At 38.1% G+C, this 22,590-nt stretch overlaps 1 protein-coding gene and 1 pseudogene across 1 annotated transcript in view; both read right to left on the minus strand.

The window, feature by feature from the left end:
• HSPBAP1 (HSPB1 associated protein 1) overlaps positions 1-22,590 on the minus strand; it is a 61,266-nt gene that overhangs the window by 20,514 nt on the left and 18,162 nt on the right. Inside the window, exon 3 of the mRNA XM_046001620.1 lies at positions 16,431-16,612. Coding sequence (XP_045857576.1) covers positions 16,431-16,612 — 182 coding nt within the window. The remainder of the gene's footprint in view (positions 1-16,430; positions 16,613-22,590) is intronic.
• LOC123941099 lies at positions 17,630-17,727 on the minus strand (annotated as a pseudogene).

A 22,590-nucleotide genomic window follows, 5' to 3' on the forward strand; every position in this document is an offset into this window, starting at 1 on the left:
TCTTTTTTTTTAATAACTAAACTTGGTAGCATTAACTTTCCCTTCCAGTTGATATCTTCTCAACTACCTTTGTCAACAGCACTCGTAAGCCTGGCTCCCCAACCCCGGACACAGCCTACATGAAACCCTGTCTATGGGGAGCACTGCATGACCTGGACATTATACCATTCATGTACTGTCAGACAGTTTCAGCAACGGAATTATGCCATAGCTCATCTTGGCTTGCCTGCCTTTTTCTTATAAACTGTGGCCTAGCTATACTAGCCATATCTCTTCAGCCTTGACTTACAAACAGATTATAGGAATAAGCCATGGGATCCTACATTTATCCCTCTTAAACTAAATCTTACTTCATTTCTGCCTGGCATTTTACAATGTTTAGATCAACTTGTCTACAAGACTCCCCAGCCTTATCTCAAGTTCTAACTTCTCTCCTATTTAAGACCAGACCCACAATTTCAATTGCTAACAGGTTATCAGAACCTGGTTACTGAATTCTTATAGCAGGCCAGACCCCAGTACTAACATTTCATGTGTATTATCTCTTTTAATCCTTATGCAATTGAAGGTCGATATACCCATTTAACTTATTTTTCTACGTGGAACCCAAGGGATGTAACTGTCCTTTTGACAGTACTGTTAAAAAAACAACAAACAACCATGCATACATTCTTGTCTGTCATGACAAGTGGGAGGAGGATGCTACTGGTATTCAGTGGACAGAGGTCAGGAGGCAGCTCAACACAACAAAGAAAGGTTCTGTATCTCGCGCAATTTTCATACTGCTGAAAATTTTATTTAAATTCCCTGAAAGTAGGACTCCAACTCCACTTCACATATCATCAAAAGATCTTTGGCATGGTTTTCATATATACTGAGTTTTCCCGAAACAAAAATATTCCGTAAGTCTGTGTTTTGTGCAGCTTTACCAGGAGTTGCTCACCATTTTGAAAACCAGACCACCAAAAGCACTGCAATGCAGAGCTTTTGGGCCAGCAATATATCCACCGAGATCAGTCTGTGCCTATACTGTCTCACAGAAATGACTCTACAAGTATAGATACAAATATACTTATTAAGCCTCATTTTAAAATGTTAAGTATACAATTTTGGAAATATTCTGTAGGACTTCATCTTAATTTTCAAAATTGAACCTTTCCTTTCTACAAGTAGGTATAAGCATCTGATTAATTCATTATGACTCCTAGTATAGTCACGCTTGAATAAATACACATTAAATCACGTATTTCCACTTAAATTCTCCTGTATTTTATAGCAGGGGCATTTCAATTGTTTTTTAAAATTATGTGTGAAGGTATGTGTGAAATGCTGCAAATGGCATTCTGGAACAATGAAGGGGACACAGGCTCTGGTAGGAGACCCCTGCCCCACCATCTCTATAGCTTTCCTGGTATAGACCACACACCTACCTGCCTTTGCATCTGCTGTTCCCTCTGCCAGCAGCTCCCCTACACCCCAGTTCACATTTCTCTTTGAAGACCCAATGTAAATGCCACTTCTTTAAATGTTTCCACTCCCTATCATGCAACCGCATCATTCTCTCTTGGTCTCTTCCTTCCAGAGGACTTTGACTCTTTTTGCCTCTGACCCAGGCTCCTCACTACAGCAAGAGCAATCTTTTAAAAATGTTAAGACCTGTCACTCCCTTGTTTTTCATTTAGAATTAGGTCCAAATGCCCTCAGTCATGGGCCTATATGACGAGGCCCCTCATACCTTTCTGATGCCTTCTAACCCTCTGCATATCTCATTGGCCAGGCTTCAGTCACAATGGCCTTTTTTTTTTTTGTGCCCCCAAAAGGGTAAATTTTCCCTTCTTCAAGGGCTTTGCATATGCTATTCACTCTGCTTAGAAAGCTCCTGACCCTCCCTTCACATGGCAAGTTTCTCATTTCTTAGGAATCAGCTTAAATTGATCATCTCCTTGGAGAAAGCTTCCCAACTTACCCTACGTAAAGGAAGTCCCTCTCCTGTTGTTCTTTTTTTTTTTTTTTCCCATTTATTTTTATTTATTTATTTATTTTTATTTGTTTATTTACAGCATAACAGTGTTCATTGTTTTGGCATCCCACCCAGTGCTCCATGCAGTACGTGCCCTCCCTATTACCCACCACCTGGTTCCTCAACCTCCCACCCCCCCCACTCCCCCCCCCCCCCCCCGCCGCCCCTTCATAACCCTCTGGTTGTTTTTCAGAGTCCATAGTCTCTCATGGTTCATCTCCCCTTCCAGTTTCCCTCAACTCCCTCTCCTCTCCATCTCCCCATGTCCTCCATGTTATTTGTTATGCTCCACAAATAAGTGAGACCATATGATACTTGACTCTCTCTGCTTGACTTATTTCGCTCAGCATAATTTCTTCCAGTCCTGTCATGTTGCTACAAAAGTTGGGTATTCATCCTTTCTGATGGAGGCATAATACTCCATTGTGTATATGGACCACATCTTCCTTATCCATTCATCCGTTGAAGGGCATCTTGGTTCTTTCCACAGTTTGGCGACCGTAGCCATTGCTGCAATAAACATTGGGGTACAAATGGCCCTTCTTTTCACTACATCTGTATCTTTGGGGTAAATACCCAGCAGTGCAATTGCAGGGTCATAGGGAAGCTCTATTCTTAATTTCTTCAGGAATCTCCACACTGTTCTCCAAAGTAGCTGCACTAAGTTGCATTCCCACCAACAGTGTAAGAGGGTTCCCCTTTCTCCACATCCTCTCCAACACACATTGTTTCCTGTCTTGCTAATTTTGGCCATTCTAACTGGTGTTAGGTGGTATCTCAATGTGGTTTTAATTTGAATCTCCCTGATGGCTAGTGATGATGAACATTTTTTCATGTGTCTGATAGCCATTTGTATGTCTTCGTTGGAGAAGTGTCTGTTCATATCTTCTGCCCATTTTTTGATATGATTATCTGTTTTGTGTGTGTTGAGTTTGAGAAGTTCTTTATAGATCCTGGATATCAACCTTTTGTCTGTACTGTCATTTGCAAATATCTTCTCCCATTCTGTGGGTTGCCTCTTTGTTTTGTTGACTATTTCCTTTGCTGTGCAGAAGCTTTTGATCTTGATGAAGTCCCAAAAGTTCATTTTTGCTTTTGTTTCCTTGGCCTTTGGAGACATATCTTGAAAGAAGTTGCTGTGGCTGATATCGAAGAGGTTACTGCCTATGTTCTCCTCTAGGATTCTGATAGATTCCTGTCTCACGTTGAGGTCTTTTATCCATTTCGAGTTTATCTTTGTGTATGGTGTAAGAGAATGGTCGAGTTTCATTCTTCTACATATCGCTGTCCAGTTTTCCCAGCACCATTTATTGAAGAGACTGTCTTTTTTCCATTGAATATTTTTTCCTGTTTTGTCGAAGATTATTTGACCATAGAGTTGAGGGTCCATATCTGGGCTCTCCACTCTGTTCCACTGGTCTATGTGTCTGTTTTTATGCCAGTACCACGCTGTCTTGGTGATCGCAGCTTTGTAGCAAAGCTTGAAATCGGGTAACGTGATGCCGCCAGTTTTGTTTTTGTTTTTCAACATTTCCTTAGCAATTCGGGGTCTCTTCTGACTCCATACAAATTTTAGGATTATTTGCTCCAGCTCTTTGAAAAATATCGGTGGAGTGCACAAGGAACCTTTTCCAGAATAGACCACATACTGGGTCACAAAGCAGGACTCAACCGATACCAAAAGACTGACATTATTCCCTGCATAATCTCAGATCACAATGCTTTGAAACTGGAGCTCAATCACAAGGAAAAGTTCAGAAGGAACTCAAACACCTGGAAGCTAAAGACCACTTGCTTAAGAATGCTTGGATCAACCAGGAGATCAAAGATGAACTTAGGGGCGCCTGGGTGGCTCAGTGGTTTAAGCCTCTGCCTTCGGCTCAGGTCATGATCTCAGGGTCCTGGGATCGAGCCCTGCATCGGGCTCTCTGCTTGGTGGGGAGCCTGTTTCTCCCTCTCTCTCTGCCTGCCTCTCTGCCTACTTGTGACCTCTCTCTCTGTCAAATAAATGAATAAAATATTTAAAAAAAAAAAAAAAGATGAACTTAAACAATTCATGGAAACCAATGAGAATGAAGACACCTCGGTCCAAAACCTATGGGATACAGCAAAGGCCGTTCTAAGGGGGAAATACATAGCCATCCAAGCGTCCCTCAAAAACATTGAAAAATCCAGAATACACCAGCTGTCTCTACACCTTAAAGAACTGGAGAATCAACAACAAATCAAACCAACTCCACATGCAAGAAGGGAAATAATCAAGATTAGAGCAGAGATCAATGAGGTAGAAACGAGAGATACAGTAGAACGTATCAATGAAACTAGAAGCTGGTTTTTTGAAAGAATCAATAAGATCGATAAACCATTGGCCACACTAATCCAAAAGAAAAGAGAGAAAGCCCAAATTAATAAAATGATGAATGAAAAGGGAGAGATCACAACTAACACCAAGGAAATAGAAACAATCATCAGAAATTATTACCAACAGTTATATGCCAATAAGCTAAGCAACCTAGATGAAATGGATGCATTCCTGGAAAGCTACAAACTCCCAAAATTGAACCAGGAAGAAATTGACAATCTGAATAGACCGATATCTAGTAATGAGATTGAAGCAGTGATCAAAAACCTCCCAAAAAACAAGAGCCCAGGACCTGACGGATTCCCTGGGGAATTCTACCAAACTTTCAAAGAAGAAATAACCCCAATTCTCCTGAAGCTGTTCCAAAAAATTGAAGCAGAAGGAAAACTTCCAGACTCTTGTTATGAAGCCAGCATTACCCTGATCCCCAAACCAGGCAAAGACCCTATCAAAAAGGAGAATTTCAGACCAATATCACTGATGAATATGGATGCAAAGATTCTCAACAAGATCCTAGCAAACAGGATCCAGCAGCACATTAAAAAGATTATCCACCATGACCAGGTGGGATTCATCCCTGGGTTGCAAGGTTGGCTCAACATTCGCAAATCAATCAGTGTGATAGAACAAATCAATAAGAGAAGAGAGAAGAACCACATGGTCCTCTCAATTGATACAGAAAAAGCATTTGACAAAATCCAGCATCCGTTCCTGATGAAAACGCTTCAAAGTATAGGGATAGAGGGAACATTCCTGAACTTCATAAAATCTATCTATGAAAGACCCACAGCAAATATCATCCTCAATGGGAAAAAGCTTGCAGCCTTCCGGTTGAGATCAGGAACACGACAAGGATGCCCACTCTCACCACTCTTGTTCAACATAGTATAGTATAGAACATAGAACATAGAAGTTCTAGCAACGGCAATCAGACAACAAAGAGAAATAAAAGGTATCCAAATTGGCAAGGAAGAAGTCAAACTCTCTCTCTTCGCAGATGACATGATTCTTTAGATGGAAAACCCCAAAGACTCCACCCCCAAACTACTAGAACTCATACAGCAATTCAGTAACGTGGCAGGATACAAAGTCAATGTACAGAAATCAGTGGCTTTCTTATACACTAACAATGAAAATACAGAAAGGGAAATTAGAGAATCGATTCCATTTACTATCGCACCAAGAACCATAAGATACCTGGGCATAAACCTAACCAAAGAAGTAAAGGACCTGTACTCGAGGAACCAAAGAACACTCATGAAAGAAATTGAAGAAGACACAAAAAGATGGAAGACTGTTCCATGCTCTTGGATTGGAAGAATAAACATTGTTAAAATGTCTATACTGCCTAGAGCAGTCTATACTTTTAATGCCATTCCGATCAAAATTCCACTGATATTTTTCTCCTGTTGTTCTTAATCTGGGCCCATTTTCGTAACACTTAGGACAATTGGCCATTACTGGTTAGAGTCACTTGTCTGTCTTCTCCACTAGAATACGAGCTCCCTGAGGAAAGGGGACCAGGGTTCTCTGCGACTCTCTAGCCTAGCACAGTACCTGAAAAACAGGCATTTGTAGAATGAATAACCACTCACAGTTTACAGTCTTTTTCTGTCTTTTCACCACTTACATACCTCACTAGTTCCAGCAACTGGCAGAGTCCAACATAGCTATCTATCCTTACCTTTGGTACTTTTAAGTTTTTTACTGGCTGGCACACTTATTACTCTATTTTGCTCTGGAATTCCCCCCCCCCTTGGACGAATATAAATCTGGTAGGTATGGTCCTGGGATTCCTTCATCATTCCAGGCCAGTGCCCAAGTCTAAACAATTCTAACACAAAGCAAATGACAACAGTCATTTGGGAGAACTTCACCTAGAACTTAACAAGCTTCCTTACAGTCTGCAATATCAGAAAAGGAGCATTGCAGACCAGTGTGCATCAGCGTTGGCCCTGGTTTCTGGAGTAAATGGAATGTGGTATCCATTCAAAAGGACATGGTTTTGGAGGTAATCTACTTAATCACATACCTGGATTGACTACTTCATTATGTCTTCTAGTGGAGTCACTGAGCATTAACACACCAAAATATATGCCGTTTTATTTTAAATTACTTCCTTTAAAATGTTCCTTTCTGTCACAAGTAAGGCATTTTTAACAATTTTTAAAAATTACATGTGAAGGTAACTATGTCATCTACAAGTTGTATTTCAGGATCATAAAGGGAATGCAAGAGCTGAGAGAGTTGAGAATCAGGACCACACCACCATCTACTTAAATCAACAAATTTAAATTAAAAAAACAAATCTATCACTATCACACAATAGTACAATAAATTAAGAGGTCAAGAACGTTGAAATTTGGCTTTCACCTTTCTCAGTCTCGATCCTTCAACAAAGAACTAATAATGCATTAGGACTTGAGAAAGAGTTCTGAACTTAGCTCTTTTCCCTTCCTCTGCTCCAGTGAGAAGTATAGCAGATTGCTAACCTATGGATTTAACCATGAAATAAATGACTGTCAATCATCTTGCCCCAGGCATCTGGCCATAGGAGCTCCCCTTGAAACTACAGACCTGTGGCTTCCTGAGAACTGATCTTCCGCCAACTTCAAAAGCCTCTTTCCCCTGCTACACGGGCATTAGCCCTAAGCATCTTGAGCAATGCACAAAGGAATGATGGTACAGAGGGCAGGACTCATTCTCTGAACCCTCCCTTTAAAATGAGGCAATTCTCCCAGACTCTACACTTCCTTGCTCCATGCAGATACCCTGTAATAACTATACTTTCTTATTTAAATAAATGTGCTTTAATTTTTCATGTTGTTCCATGAGCAGGATATGGCAGAAACTGCCCGTCTTTCTTTGTATCTTCCAATTGTGTTCAAGGAGATGTCCGCTAAGAGACACCCATTTTCTAGCCTCCTCTGCAGTTCAGTGGGGCTATGAGATTAAATTCTAAGCATTAAAGAGAAGTTGTTAGGAGGACTTCTGGGAAAGTTCCCCCAAAGTGAGACAGAAAGTTGGGAGTAGACTTTTGTCCTTCCTTCCTCCTTTCAGCGATATAGTTATGATGGCTATCCTGAAATACAAGCATGTATTCCAAGGCCCTGAGGATGGAAGCCACATGCTTAGAAGGACAAAACAGAAAGAGCTAAAACTTGGATTCTTTGGTATAACAAAGCCTCCATTAGAGCCCAGGCTACTGCAGCTCTGAACTCTCCTTACATGAGGGGAAAAAAAAAAAAAAACACCCGTACGCATTTAGTTAGGCAGGGTTATCTGTTATAAGCCATTAAGTCTGCTAAAAACAACAACAACAACAACAAAACCCCAAAACAGCCACAGGCTCAAAATGGCCATCACTGAGGTTAAGGCCCTAAATCAGTAAAATAAGACTTAAAACCTAACCTAACTGTATTTCATCCCCCTCCCTGCCACAAATGTGACCTTTAACCAGTCAACATGGAATTTCTGGTTAAGAGTAGAAAATTTACTAACAGACCTCTTGAACTCTCCTTAGGAGGGCAACCTTGCCTAAACAATGCATTCTTTGCTAATACATTTCTTTCTTCTTCTTCTTCTTTTTTTTTTTTTTTTTAATAACCTCTCTTTGCCTTTAAAAACTTGTTCAGCTCAGTGGAGTTTCCTTCTACTTGCTAGATGGGATGTTGCCTGATTCATGAATTGTTTAGTAAAGCCCAGTTAGATCTTCAAATTTACTGGGTTGAATTTTGATTTTTTTTAACAGACCTAATCCAAATTTATTTAAGAGGTTAGTCCGTGAAACCTGTCTTTCCCCAATAATCCCATTCTATAAGAGACTTTCTCCCAGGTTTGTAGTTGGCGAGTCCTAAACCCCGTATCACAGAAATGCATCCCTAAAGACATACTCTTAAAGACATTTTGGGGTGGGAGTAGGGAGAGTTCTACAAACTGCTTTGAGTAGATTATAAATTTAGTAGGCTTCCCCAGCCTGGGCTGGAGAGCTAACCACTGAGATCAGCATCGTTTCTCCAAGGAAAAAGGGAAAAAAAATGTTCTCAGTCTAAATAATTGATATACAAGTAAAATGTATAGATCATAAGCAATGAAAATGACAAAAGACAATAAAACAAAGAGTCAAAAGGTCTAGATCATCAACTCTTTAATTAAAGAGGAAGATTAGATTTACTACAGAGTGCTAATATAGGCCTGTTATAATTTGGTAGTTTGTTAGAATCTCTAGTGGGGAGGGTCAGTTCTAGAAGAAAATCATATCACATTTTACTCCAGCACTTAAAGAAGTTAACCAGGAATCCAGTCTTGCTTTTTTATCCTCCTCCAACCCCAGGTAATCAGCCCTGATTCCTAGCTGCTTCTCAGAATCTATCTAGGAAGTTTACTGGCAGTTAAAAGATGCCTTAAGAGAAACAGGTGGAAATAACACATTACAGTGTTTCAGGATAAGAATAAATTTAGCACAACTTCTGTACAGAATGAGCATTATAAGCAAAATTCATTGTTCACTTGTAGTTGAAAACTGGCTGACCAGCGAAAACGAACTTTGTTTATAACACAAAAGTAGGGCAGGTACTTTATTCTCCTCTTTCCTTCAGGTGGCCCTGCCTTGTGATGGCCCTGCCTTGTGATATATACGTAACAGCAGTGGGGATCAGTTTTGAAAATTGTTTATATTAAAAATATTCCCAACACTTTAAATAGGAGACTTTAAAGCTTTGGTTGAATTTTTTTAAAAATTCAAAATGTATACACTTCAATATTCTAGATTATGCATAATATCCTAAAACTATTAGTACTGCTTAAGTGATAAAATAATGTTAGGAATAATACTGAATTCTAATAGCACATTTTATACAGTTCTATCCTAAGGTTTGATTTCTGCATTCTACTTCAAAGTCCCATGGGAGGCCAGTCTTATTTTATTTAGTGTCTACAGGGCCTCACACAATGAGTACAACAAATGCTCAAAAATTGCTGAGTTACTGGGGTGCCTGGATAGGTCAGTCGTTAAGCATCTGCCTTCAGCTCAGGTCATGATCCCAGGGTCCTGGGATGAGTCCCGCATGGAGCCCCACATGGAGCTCTGCATCAAGCCCCGCACTGAGCTCTGCACCTGGCTCCCTGCTCAGCAGGAAGCCTGCTTCTCCCTCTCCCACTCCCTTAGCTTGTGTTTCCTCTCTCACTGGGTCCCACTCTGTCAAATAAATAGTCTTTGTTAAAAAAAAAAACTTGCTGAGTTACTGATCTAGGTAACTAGACCGATTTTTATGCTGAACTTGAGTAACTCCCAAATCTGTTTCAATTAACAAGTTAAATAATTATTCCAGGATCAAACACCATCTTGAAAATGTTGTACAAGTAACCAAGTCTGCCATAATTTTAGTTTTAATCAAAGAACTGAAGAAAACTAGTAAACCCTTATAACACGGAATAGTGGCTTTTTTTTTTTGTAGCTTACTATGTAAACCACTGCCAAAAAATAATCTATTCTTAAACTGTTTCATTCTACACGAAGGTATATTTTGAGTTGGGGTACTCTCAGAGCCCAGAGTATGAGCTAGTTAGTGTAAGCTCTAGGCTCTGAGAACACTCCAACTCAAAACTTTTTTCTTTTACCTTTAAATACTGTTTGGGTGATTCATGGTCATGGTTAATTTGATTCTATTTGTCACATAAAAAGTTGTCTTATTCTATTAATTCTCCATGCCTAGATCAAAAAATATAGAAAAATTGATTATACATAATTCCATAATGAGTTTTTTTGCCTTAAAAAAGCACGATATTGGTCAAAACAACAAAAATGAAACTTTAAAACAATACAATTAATTATAATTTTATAATTACAATGAAACTTATAAAGGATAAATACTTCAGTTTAAGTTTTAAACAGTCCCTTAAATGTACATTATAAATTACCAAGTACTTAGACTCTTTCTTCCTTAGGAAAAAACCTTAGGTAACATAAACAGAAAAGAGGTAGTTAGCTTTCTAAATACAGATAGGCTTGGATAAACACCCAAATTCTTATACTGTAATTTGCCTCATCAGAAAGCATCACTGACCATCAAACCCTTTTAAACATTACGAAACCACCTGGCTCAATTTCAAGATACTCTCATAACTACGTTATAAAGTCCAAGACAGGTCAGAACTAATCTTCCAAGTATTGCATTTTGCGTAATTCTATGTCCTGGTGACTTAACATGGCTCCTGACTCACAGCAGCCAATCTGAATCACAACACAAAATGGAATCTATCTGAGAAACATTCTCAGGGCAAAATCCTTTTTGCTATATGTTGATTCTAATAGCTTCAATTATGATGATTCTTATTGATAATTACAAAAGACCCGTTATTCTTATCTAAAGAGTGAGAGAAATTTTATGTGGTATTGTCACAAATACCCTACCTTTCTTGGAAAGTAGAGAACAAAATGTTCCAAGTAAAGTTTTTTTTTAATTTTTTATAAACATATAATGCATTATTAGCCCCAGGGGTACAGATCTGTGAATCGCCAGGTTTACACACTCCACAGGACTCACCATAGCACATACCCTCCCCAATGTCCATAACCCCACCAACCTCTCTCTAGCCCCTTCCCCCCGGGGGAACTGGCACCCTCAGTTTGTCCAAATTAAGTTTTATTTAGATTTGTCAATGATGTGATAGACAACTAAAAAATAATGGGACTAATTTCATTTGCCAAACATGGAAGTCAGTTAAGTGTCAAAATCACAATTGTTGGCCCCCTCTAAGGCTATTTTTCAATCATATCAGTATATTTACCAGTGTACTTACCAGCATATATAAATATCATATATTTATCAGTAGATAATTTTAATTTGTGGAAGAAAAGGGTTAATAGATGGAAATTTTAGATTTTATAAGTAAAAAACTTATAAAACTAGTAGAAACCTGAAGAGAGCTAAGAAATTCTTATCAAGACTGACAAATGCTATGATTAACTAAAAGCCACAGAAAATTTGACAAAGGTGAAACTAGGGGTATAAATTAAAGCATTCCTTGAAAGATGCTAAGAACCAAAGAACTATCAAAACAAGAAATGGTAAGATAGGACAAAAATTCTCTTCTGTAACCATTCAAGTACCTATTATGTATTCAGCACCATGTTAGCAGTTTAGGGGAATAAGAAGTTATAAAACACAGTCCCTGTTCCCAAAGGGCTAATATTGTTAGAGAAACAAGACACATACATTCTATGCCATGCCATTTAAAAAACAATTCAAATAAAACATATAGACATGAAGGCAAGGGATGGATAGCCATGGATACGGTGGTTAAGAAGGCTTCATAGCCAAGACTGAATCTGAGCCGGTCACTAAGAAGTAGAATTTTAAGAGACAGAAGTTGAGAAGAGCATGAGCAAAGGTCAGAAGATGAGACAGGACAAAGTGGTCCAGCCCTCAGCAAGGAGACAACAGATATACGCCTGGGGGACAGGTCACATCAGTCATATTGGGGAGAGTTTTAAATGCTATTCTTATACAATTTTAGGTCATGAAATTTTAGTGAACATGATTAATATATTTCAAAACTTAATTTGTAGCATGACTTAGCATGTATCTTCATGAGAAACTGTTTTAGAATTGATTGAAGGAGGAGTCAGAACTGGAGAAATAGACATGAATAGAATAGAAGTGAATAGAATAGAAGTGATGTTGTAAACCAGAAGTTCTCAAGGTGGTCTGTGGCCCCCCGGGAGTCAATGAGACCCTTTCAAAGGATCTGTGAGGTTGAAATTATGTTCATAATACTATTAAGATTATATTTGCCTATTTCACTGTGTTGACATTTGCAATGATGGCACAAAAAACAATGGTGAATGAAACTGCTGGTGTTGACGCTGGAACCAAAATGTACCAGGCAGCATTGTATTCTTGTTTTTAAAACATCTTTATTGAGGTATAACTGATGTATAATAAGCAGCATATATTTAAAGTGTAAAATTTTGGTGAATTTTTTACATATATGGACATGTGAGAAACTATCGCTAAAATCAAGATGGCAACATTTTGATCATGTCCAAGTTTCCCTGTGATCCTTATTAACTCCTCTCCCCCTTGATATCTTTTGGTCACTATAAATTTATTTGCAAGTCTACAATTTTATATAAGTGGAATCATATAGTAAGTATTCCTTTTTCATGCTAACACTAACCAAAGGCAACCTAAACGAAGTAGACTTCAGAACAAGAAAAACCCAGGAGAAAGAGGATCATTTCATCATGATATAAGATTGATTGATTAAGAGGACATAATAATCCTAAATGTATATGAACCTAAATGTATATGAACCTAGTAACAGTTTCAAAATACATGATACAAAAACTGACCAACCTAAGCTGAAAAAGAAACATATATACAATTATAATTGGGGAATTTCCATACCTTTCTCTATACAATGGGCAGAACAAGCATACAGAAAATCAGTAGGAATGCAAGAGACTTAAACCATTGACTTTAATGACATTTTTAAAACACAACAACAGCAGCATATGTATTACTTTCAAGTACACCTGGAACATTCATCAATAATGACTATATTCTGGGGGGGGGGGGAAAGAATGACTATATTCTGGACAGTAAACAATAAATTTCAAAGGACTGGAATCATATAAAATATGTTCTCTGACCACAGTGGATTTAATTTAATTTAATAGAAACCAACAACAGAAGATAGCTGGAATATCCCCAAATATTTGGAAACTAAACATTATACTTCTAAACAATCCATAAGTCAAACAACACATCACAAGGGGAATTAGAAAATATTTGAACAGAATGAAAATGATTTTGGATATTGGTATCAAGAAACATAAGAGCTTGAAAGCTTCTTAAAACTTAAAATACTTCCCTAATGAGAATGGTGACATTAACAAATGTCACTTTTTTTTTAAATGAAGTATATGGAAATGTGTCAACATTTGAAAGATCTATGTAACTCAGCAAACCAGTATTTTCCAAATGGCCAATGAGAGGCATTACAAAAGAGCCATTCTATGCAAGATGGACCAATGGCTTTTATTGTAAAAGTACAAAGAGTTCATTGATTATGCATTCAGATTCTGTATTGCAACAAATAAATGTTTAAGAAACTACCTCTTGTCAAGTTTGGTGTAGTATTTCTTTTTTAAAGATTTTATTTATTTGAAAGAGAGAGAATGAGAGAGCAAGAACATGAGCGGGGAAGGGGGAGAGGGAGAAGCTGACTCCCTGATGCAGGACTTGATCCCTGGACTCCAAGATCATGACCTGAGCCAAAGGCAGTTGCTTAACCAATTGAGCCACTTAGGCATCCCAAGTTTGGTGGAGTATTAAAAAAAATTCACAATTATCTTAAAAAGTTTCTAAAATAGTCCTATTTTTTCAGTCGCATATGTGTGTGAGGCAACATATTCCTCATATACTTCAAACAAATCAACAAGTTTTAACAGACTATACAAGGAAGCAGATAGAATATAGCTGTCTTCTATGAAGCCAGACATTAACAAGTCTTGCAAAAATGTAAAAACAATGCCAGTCCTCTCAAAACAGTTTAAAAATTTTTGAATATAGTTATTTTCATAAAAATGTTATGTTCACATATAATGATTTTATTGAGCCTGGTAGTGGGTATTGTGGAGGGCACGTATTGCATGGGTGTATTGCATGGGTATATGCACTGGGTGTGGTGCATAAACAATGAATTTTGAAACACTGGAAAGTAATAAAATGAAATGAAAAACAAATTAAATGAATTAATAAAAATTTATGTTTTAATGTTTAACTACCCACCATTTTATACCAGATGGAAGAAAGCTTAAAACAGTGAAGTAATAAGACTAGGTGAACGAATGAATTATGATGGTGAAAGGAAAACGTCTTAGGTACCTGTGATGTAAGACTTGGTGCTCAGAAGTCTCTGAGATAAAAAATGATATAATCATAATAAATTTTGTTATTCACAGCAGATTTCCCTGTTCTAATCCAGCGGATTCATCACCATAATGTGAGCTGACAGAAAACCCATTCAAATGAAAACCTCAGGTTGTATAAGGGCTCAATTAGAATTCCGGCACACCACCAAAAGGCACTTACTGGACAGGAGGACACATACCTGCCCCATGCTGTCATGCCTAGGCTGAGATGAAGTGACTGAGAGGGAGTCAGACGGGAGATTCAAGCAAGGCAGAGTGAACCCAGACTCAGCTGACATGGAAGTCCTTACCCCCAGCTGTGGGGTCCCTAAAGAACCAGATGTTTTCAGACCCTGTGTATGCATACGGTGCAGCAGTTAAAGCTCATAGCACAGACTGCTTGGGTCACTCTTTTCTTAGCTGTAGAATTTCAGAAAAGGTTTACTTCTTTGTGCCTCTTTTCTCTTACAACAGGGATAATTATTATATCATATGATTACTTGATGATTATAAATGTAAAGCACTTAGAAAAATACCAAGGATAAGAAGTACTTAAGAAATATGACTATTACACAATGTTTTACCTGAAACATGGAGTACAAAAGTACTAGTCTAATCTACAGGATAGGTGAGAGTACAAGAAATATAATAAAAGACTCTAAAAGTTAACTATGATATCTACAAGTTCCAGGGTTAAAGACTCATAAAGTGGTCACAGATAATGTTATAAGAAAAAAATTATCTCAAAAGTATCATTTGAAAATGAGTAAATAGGTTTGGTATGGACTTTGGATTCAGAAAGCATCTACAGAATGTTTTTAAAACTTAAGCATTCTTTCATAGTTACGAGAAGAATATATACTCAACTAACAATTCTGAGACAAGTGATACATTTTTCCTTTTTTTAAATAAAAAGCAAAATTTAAGTAAGCATTTAAAAAATTTTTTAAAGCTACAAAGTATTGATCATTGTATTATAATAACTACGTAAACCTCAGCATCTACACCTTGACTTGAAGTGAAAACAGAAAAACACAGACTGAATGGAAAAGGAAATGGGAGACGTGGATTAAGGAGTGCTGGGCAGTGGGAGATCTATGGGATGCTGAATCATTATGTTGTATACCTGAAACATTACAATGCATGTTAACGAACTGGAATTTAAATTAAAACTTAAAAACAATTTTTTTCGACTGGCAGCCTATGTGAGAGGGAAGTCCAGCGAGGGGGTGATGGTGACGAGCAGGAAGAGAGCAGTCCAGGGGGCTCGGTACTGGTAGCACAACAGCCTGCAGTGATGCCAGAATACTTCTCTGGACAAAGGATCAGGGGCAGGATAAAGGACTCTGGAGCCCTAGCCTGACTGTGTGTAAGGCAGAGTCATCCAAACAGCTTCCTGGAACTACTCCCATTCCTGCCTCATGCCTAAGACACACACAGAAACCAGAACAGGGAGTTTGCGACATCACCCCACAAAATAAGCTGGCAGTTTGGGGTAGAAAACATTTAAAAGAGGATATGGTGGTGTGCAAACTCTGCTGTCAGTTGTGTCAACACATGACAATGAGTTTCCACATTCTTACTTCTGTAAGCACTCCCATACTTCTGCAGGACTTCTGCAATCAAACACCAGGAGCCCAGCACTCTCTGCCTCGGGCCATTAACCTGTACTAACCCCTCAGAGCAGGAAGGGATGGCAGCAGCAGCCTGGAATGCTTCCAGGATTTCACCAATGCTTCTTCAAATAATAATCAGTGCTGTACTTCCATCTGCCTCACTAACAGAATAAAAACAGATATGTAGGTCAGGAGGAAAGAGAGTTCTATATACAATCTATGCTTCCAAATTCATATACTCCAAGCCGGGCACTGTTTAAAGGTGAACGAGGGAGTGTGTATGAAGGTTGGTGAGTAGGAAAACAGTGACAAAGCTGCTCATCCGTGTGAGCCAAACATTACACTTCACCTGGGCAAATCTTTTAGCTTGAACAGATAAAATACTTAAGACTCACAGTGACTACTTTTGAGAGAAGTCGACAGTGAAAGAATAAGGTACCAGAGAAGTTCTAATTTGTGATCTTTTCTCAAGAATAAATTATTACCATGATTAAAAGGAATGCACTGACTTACCTGGAAAATATCTGCCTTGTCCTCAAATAGGCTGACAAAATATTTATAGTCGGCATAAGCCCAGAATTTGGAATGATCATAATCTCTAAATGGTCCAGACATAGTAGGCTGGCTACAGTTCCACGTCAGGAACTCTTCAAGTGTAGCTTCCACATAATTACATGTCGTTTCAAACTGCGGAACTGCAATGGAGAAGAACCCAATTTTAAATGTACACTGAACACAATTTCCAAATACTATTTTTTTAAATGAAGATAATTTCAACCAAAAAGATGTTCACTATCATTTAACATAAATTAAAAATTTAATTTTGTGCTTGCTATATAACTAGAACCGTCTACAATACTCACAATACTCATGATTTAACATAAAGATAAAAAACAAGGTTTTAACTTGACAATTAAACAGTACCCTTAGTATAGCCTGATTCAGTAATCCAGCAGTATATTTAACTTTTTTTAAAGATTTTATTCATTCATTTGACAGAGAGAGAGACAGAGAGACAGAGAGAACAAGTATGGAGAGGGACAGAGGGAGAGCGGGAAGCAGACTCTCTGCTGAACAGAGCAAAACATGGGACTCCATCCCAGGACCCTGAGATCATGACCTGAGCTGAAGGCAGATGCTTAATTATCTGAGCCACCCAGGTACCCCAGTGGTATACTTTAGATTATTAATTTTCCAAGACATTTTCAGAGGTCTGTGAGATCTAAACTGTTTTCACAATCATACTCTCGTGTTTTTCATTCTCATTCTCTCATGAGTGTACAGTGGAGTTTACCAGAAGCTACATGACATTTGTTGATGTCACTGCTGGGACTGCTAGTAGAATACGTATTTATGTACTTGTATTTTAATGATGTCTCAGTTTTAATTTACAATATGGTAAGCATTGCTAGATAGACTCCACACTGACAAAAGCTCATTGGGAAACTCAATAATTTTTTTTTTTTTTTAAAAGATTTATTTATTTATTTATTTATTTGACATAGAGAGATCACAAGTAGATAGAGAGGCAGGCAGAGATAGAGAGAGGGAAGCAGGCTCCCTGCTGAGCAGAGAGCCTGATGCGGGACTCGATCCCAGGACACTGAGATCATGACCTGAGCCGAAGGCAGCGGCTTAACCCACTGAGCCACCCAGGCGCCCTCAATAATTTTTTTAAAGGTATAGCATTTGTTGCGTTTCCAAATACTACAGAAAATATGGAATGCTACATGAAGTTGTATGTCATCTCTGTGCAGGGATCATACTAATCTTCTCTGTACTGGGAACTCAATAATTTTTAAGTGCAAAAGGTCCTGAGACCAAAATTTTGAGAGCTACTTCTTCAGATTAAGAAGGAAAAAAAGCAAAGACCTATTTTGAAAATTTTCTGACTTTATATTGCACACATACCATAAAAGCTCCTCAGAATCATTAAGTGGCCAATGGCAACTTAAAGTCTGTTCATTTTTTTAAAAGATTTTATTTACTTATTAATTTGACAGAGAGAGAGAGACAGCAAGAGAGGGAACACAAGCAAGGGGAGTGGGAGAGGGAGAAGTAGGCTTCCTGCTGAGCAAGGACCACGATGCAGGGCTCGATCCCAGGGTCCCGGGACCACGACCTGAGCCGAAGGCAGACACATAATGACTGAGCCACCCAGGCACCCCTAAAGCCTGTTCATTTATTCATTAACTCATTTACTTCAGAATTGTTTATAAAGTACTTCACTGGTAACTAGCACTGTGCTCAGGCTTGTAGGAACATAAAAGAGAGATGTAAGACTCTAGGATCGAGAACATATTTAGACAAAGATAAAGCTTTAGCTAGAATAATAGGAAATTTGAGGCATTACCTAATTAAATGCAAAGTTTTGTGCCACAGATACATAGGAAAGGCAAAGACCCAAAGAAGAGGGTTGATCAGGAAAGCTTAGAGAGAAGACTACTGTCTATCCAGAATGGTTCATTACTATGCGTATGACTCATTTATATAAGAATTATTCTTCCAAATAGTGATAAAATGAAATTTTTTTTGGGTAAAAAGCAGAATATTTTCAATGCACACTCACTGGGAGGTTAATATTCAAGAAATCTGATTATGATCAGCATGAAATCCTTTTAAGAGATATAGATCTTCTGCATGCAAATCAGTTAGCACAATACCTGATACATAGCAGATGCTCAATAACAGGCACTAATTCTAATCCTTACATTAACTTTAAAAGTTAGTTGAGTTAATAGCAAGAGGAGAAGGGTATTCAAACTCTTCTTTCAACAGCTTTTATCTTTTCCCTCCATTTCTGCCTGAACTGCCTAGGATTATCTTGACCATCTTTCCCCCGTCCTCTCTTTTTCCTATAACTCAGAATGGCATGAAGTAACAGAGGGAGGGTATATGTCAGAGAGTCATCCTAACTCATCTACTTCATCAACTTGTCATCTGACTTTGAGAAGCAGGAAGATTTTACAAGGAGTACATTTATCTAAAAGATAAAAATCTGCAATATTTAAGAACGATTTAAATTTGACAATTTTTGAGAAGCACTCAGAACAGTGCCTGCCACCCACCTATCTATCTATCTATCTATCTATCTATACATATATATATTCTTAATATTATCAACATCATCATTAAGGATTTATCCCACCAACAGGGGCGCCTGAGTGGTTCAGTTGGTTCAATGTCTGCCTTCGACTCAGGTCATGATCCTGGGACCCTAGGATGGAGCCCTGCGTTGGGTTCCCTGCTCAGCGGGCAGCCTGCTTCTCCCTCTGCCTTTGCCTCTCCCCTCCACTTGGACCCTCTCTCAAATAAATAAAATCTTGGAAAAAAAAAAAGAATTTACCCCAACAATATATGAATACATTTTTTTTTTTTTAACAAACAAAACCCATGTGGCAAGAAAGCTGCATGGTTCCGGGAAACAGGAGTCATTTTATAGTCATTTCAGTAAGCTCCAATGGAAGCTTGAAGTCATTACACTGTCTTAAGAGCTTTCACTTCATAAAATTCAATCCAACTGATCGAACTGAATACTAAAGCCATTACTTGAGACATTTGTCCCTAGGGGGTACAGTAGTAGGCCAGTTTTCACAGGCATGTCTGCATTGCAGCCTTATCAGGAGACTTTGTATTCTGTCACAGCAAGTTCTGTACTTTAAAAAATGAAAATCTAAAAGGGCAAAAATTACATGTGAGAACTTTAACTGTCAGGAGAAAATTACAATGAATGGAATGAATGGAAATGACAGACTTCTTTACATTTACATAGTGATTTCAAAATAGAATCTTGAATTTTTCCTTCCTGGAAGTAGCAGCACCAAAGGTACTGTTTTCATTCTGTTATCATGACAATTTCTTTCTGGGTAGTACAGTTCTTCTTAGTTTATTTCTTGCAGTGCAATTATTCCTTTCTAACTTTATTATTATTGTTCTTTCATTTAACATTGAAGTAGCCTAGGCAGCGACAATTTTCATCCCACTTACTGTCAAAGTGTTAGGTAAGAAGAAGCTCAACCGAGCTCAGGATTTGGAAGTAGTGTATAAGTTGAGTTTGCTTCTAACTCTCATAAAAGGGAGTCCAAAAATGGGCTTTTCAGAGTAGGGAAAGAAATATTTCTCCATTTTGTTAAACTTCATCATTTTATTTTATTTTAAATTTTTAAAGATTTTATTTATTTATTTGACAAAGAGAGAACACAAACAGGGGGAGCAGCAGGCAGGGGGAGAAGCAGGCTCCCTGCTGAGCAGGGAGCCCAATGTGGGACTCTATCCCAGGACCCGGGGAACATGACCTGAACCAAAGGCAGCCGCTAAACCAACTGAGCCACCCAGGCACCCCTAGACTTCATCATTTTACAAGCAAGAAACACTGCATGGAAGGCAGGTGTGCTTTTGACCATCATTGCACCCCCATCTACAAATGCTTTGGGTTATTTCTACCACTATTTCTCCAAAATTACTGCCATGCTACTGGGCCCATATGATCAAATGAATTTGATCCAGAATCATCTCAAAGATGATCTCTCAAAGAGCTGTGAGATGTTGTTATCGGCTTCTGAAAAATAAACTAAGAGATACATATAATTCAAACAGTATAATTACTAATAATATTATCTCAGCATTCTAGAAAAACTCAAGCCAAGATACAAAACAAAAATAAGAAATACATTCAATAGGAAGGAAACAAGGTTATCACTAATTGTAAGATCAGAAGCCTGTCTTCAGATGCCTGTCTTCCTAGAAAACCCACAAGAATAAACTAAAAAATTACATACACTAATAAATAGCAGGATAAAAAATAAACATACAAAAAATGGCTTTTAAAAATCTAGTCATCACAACTAGTTAGAAAAATGTAATAGGTAAAAATACTTTCCTTTATCCCAGCTATAAAAAGTTTATATTTATAATTAATATTTTAAGAAATTTGTAGAACCATATGAAAACCCCAAATCTTTTCATTGAGAGATGAAATGGACTTTCTAGGTGATAATGACATGCTCTAGCATAGGCAGATAACAGTATTATCACAAGGTAGATTCTTTCTGAGTTAACTTACTGCACTTGTTGAATTTTCACTTAAAATCCCAATAGGATTTGTTTAATATGAGTACATTATTTAACTCTAAAATTCATTTAGAGGACTAAAATTCAATAACATCTATGAAAATACTGAGAAATAAGGGTAATTAGGGAGGATGAGTTGTTCTTCCAAATATTAAAATATGTATCAGTTGCTAAAATAGCATTTAAATAACGTTTTACTGGCTTCCAAACTGATAGCTCAATACATGTTCCAAAAACAGATGTTGGAATCCGTAAGAATACAGTAATATAATAAAGATGATTTCAAACTCAGTAGGGGAAAAAAAAAGAATTATTCAGTATATGGAACTGAAATAAAAGGTATTATTATTTCCAACTTAACCTAAAAAAGTCAGTGAATACCATACATCAAAATAAACACGGAAAGGATAAAGAGTAAAATGTAAAGGGAAAATCAAGCTATTAGGAGAAAATATTAGAATATTTGCCTATTTTTAAGATACAGAAAGAATGTCTAAGTAAACAAAATAAGAATAAAATGTTAATGAGAATGGACTATATATAAATACCAGTCCTTTTTTTCCCCCCCAAAGCATGAATCTCAGTTTGGGGAAAGGACTGCAAAACAGGCACCCTCACACGTTTTGACAGGAGAGTACATGTAAACCACATTTCTGTGAAGCACTTTGCCATATGCACCAAAGGCCTTTCATTCTTTTATTCCACAAATACCTGAGTGTCCATCTGGTGCTCAGCCCATGGTGAGAGCTGACCTTAACCCTCACGAAGGTGGCCTTCTTGAGGGGAGGAGAGACTTGAAAGAGTTAATTACTTACAGACTAACCATGTGAGTCTAAGCTAAGTGCTCCTGGGAAATACAAGGTGCTCAGAGACAGCTGAGTGGCTGCCCTGATTTGGGTGGCAGAGGTGCTGTGTGATCAGGAAAGACTTCCAGGAAATGACATTCGAGCTAAGATCTGAAGGAAGAAGAGGAGTTAACCAGGGAAAGCTGCAGTAAGGGGAAAAAGGGAAAGGAGAGAAGAATGGCTGGACTCTACATGCAAAGGCCTTGAACAAAGGAGAAGCAAACTTCTGGAAATACAAAAAGCTGAAAAAAAAAAATGCTTGTTTGGACCGAGTTCAGGGAGAGGGATTAAGCTGAGGAAGCAAAGACAGACTTCTACACCACACAAAAATTTTGGCCTTTAGTGTAAGGCTTAAGCCACCTAAGGGTTTTAAGCAGAAAGACAGGATGAGACTTGTTTTTTTAAAAAATTATCTCTGGTTTCAATATGAAAAATGGGCTGGAAAGGGGGCAGAGGGACCAGGGATGAGACTACTGCCGCTATGTTGGTGAGAGAGAGCAGGGCAACCCTGCCTAGAGGATGGCCCTGGGGTGTGAGAGAAGCAGGTGGATATGCTACATACTCAGGGTTAAGTCACAGGGTCACCAGACACCACTTTGAGGGGCAATCAGATGACTCAGAGGTTTCTGGGTAAGAAGCTTCATGCATAGTGCTGCTACTCGTGATAACATTCACACCCTTTGACACAGTCATTCTTCTAGGAATCTATCCCCAGGAAATAATCAGAAACCTGAACAAGATTTGTTTTCGATGATGCT

Source organism: Meles meles, chromosome 4 (assembly GCF_922984935.1).
Source record: "Meles meles chromosome 4, mMelMel3.1 paternal haplotype, whole genome shotgun sequence".
Classification (NCBI taxonomy): Eukaryota; Metazoa; Chordata; class Mammalia; order Carnivora; family Mustelidae; genus Meles; species Meles meles.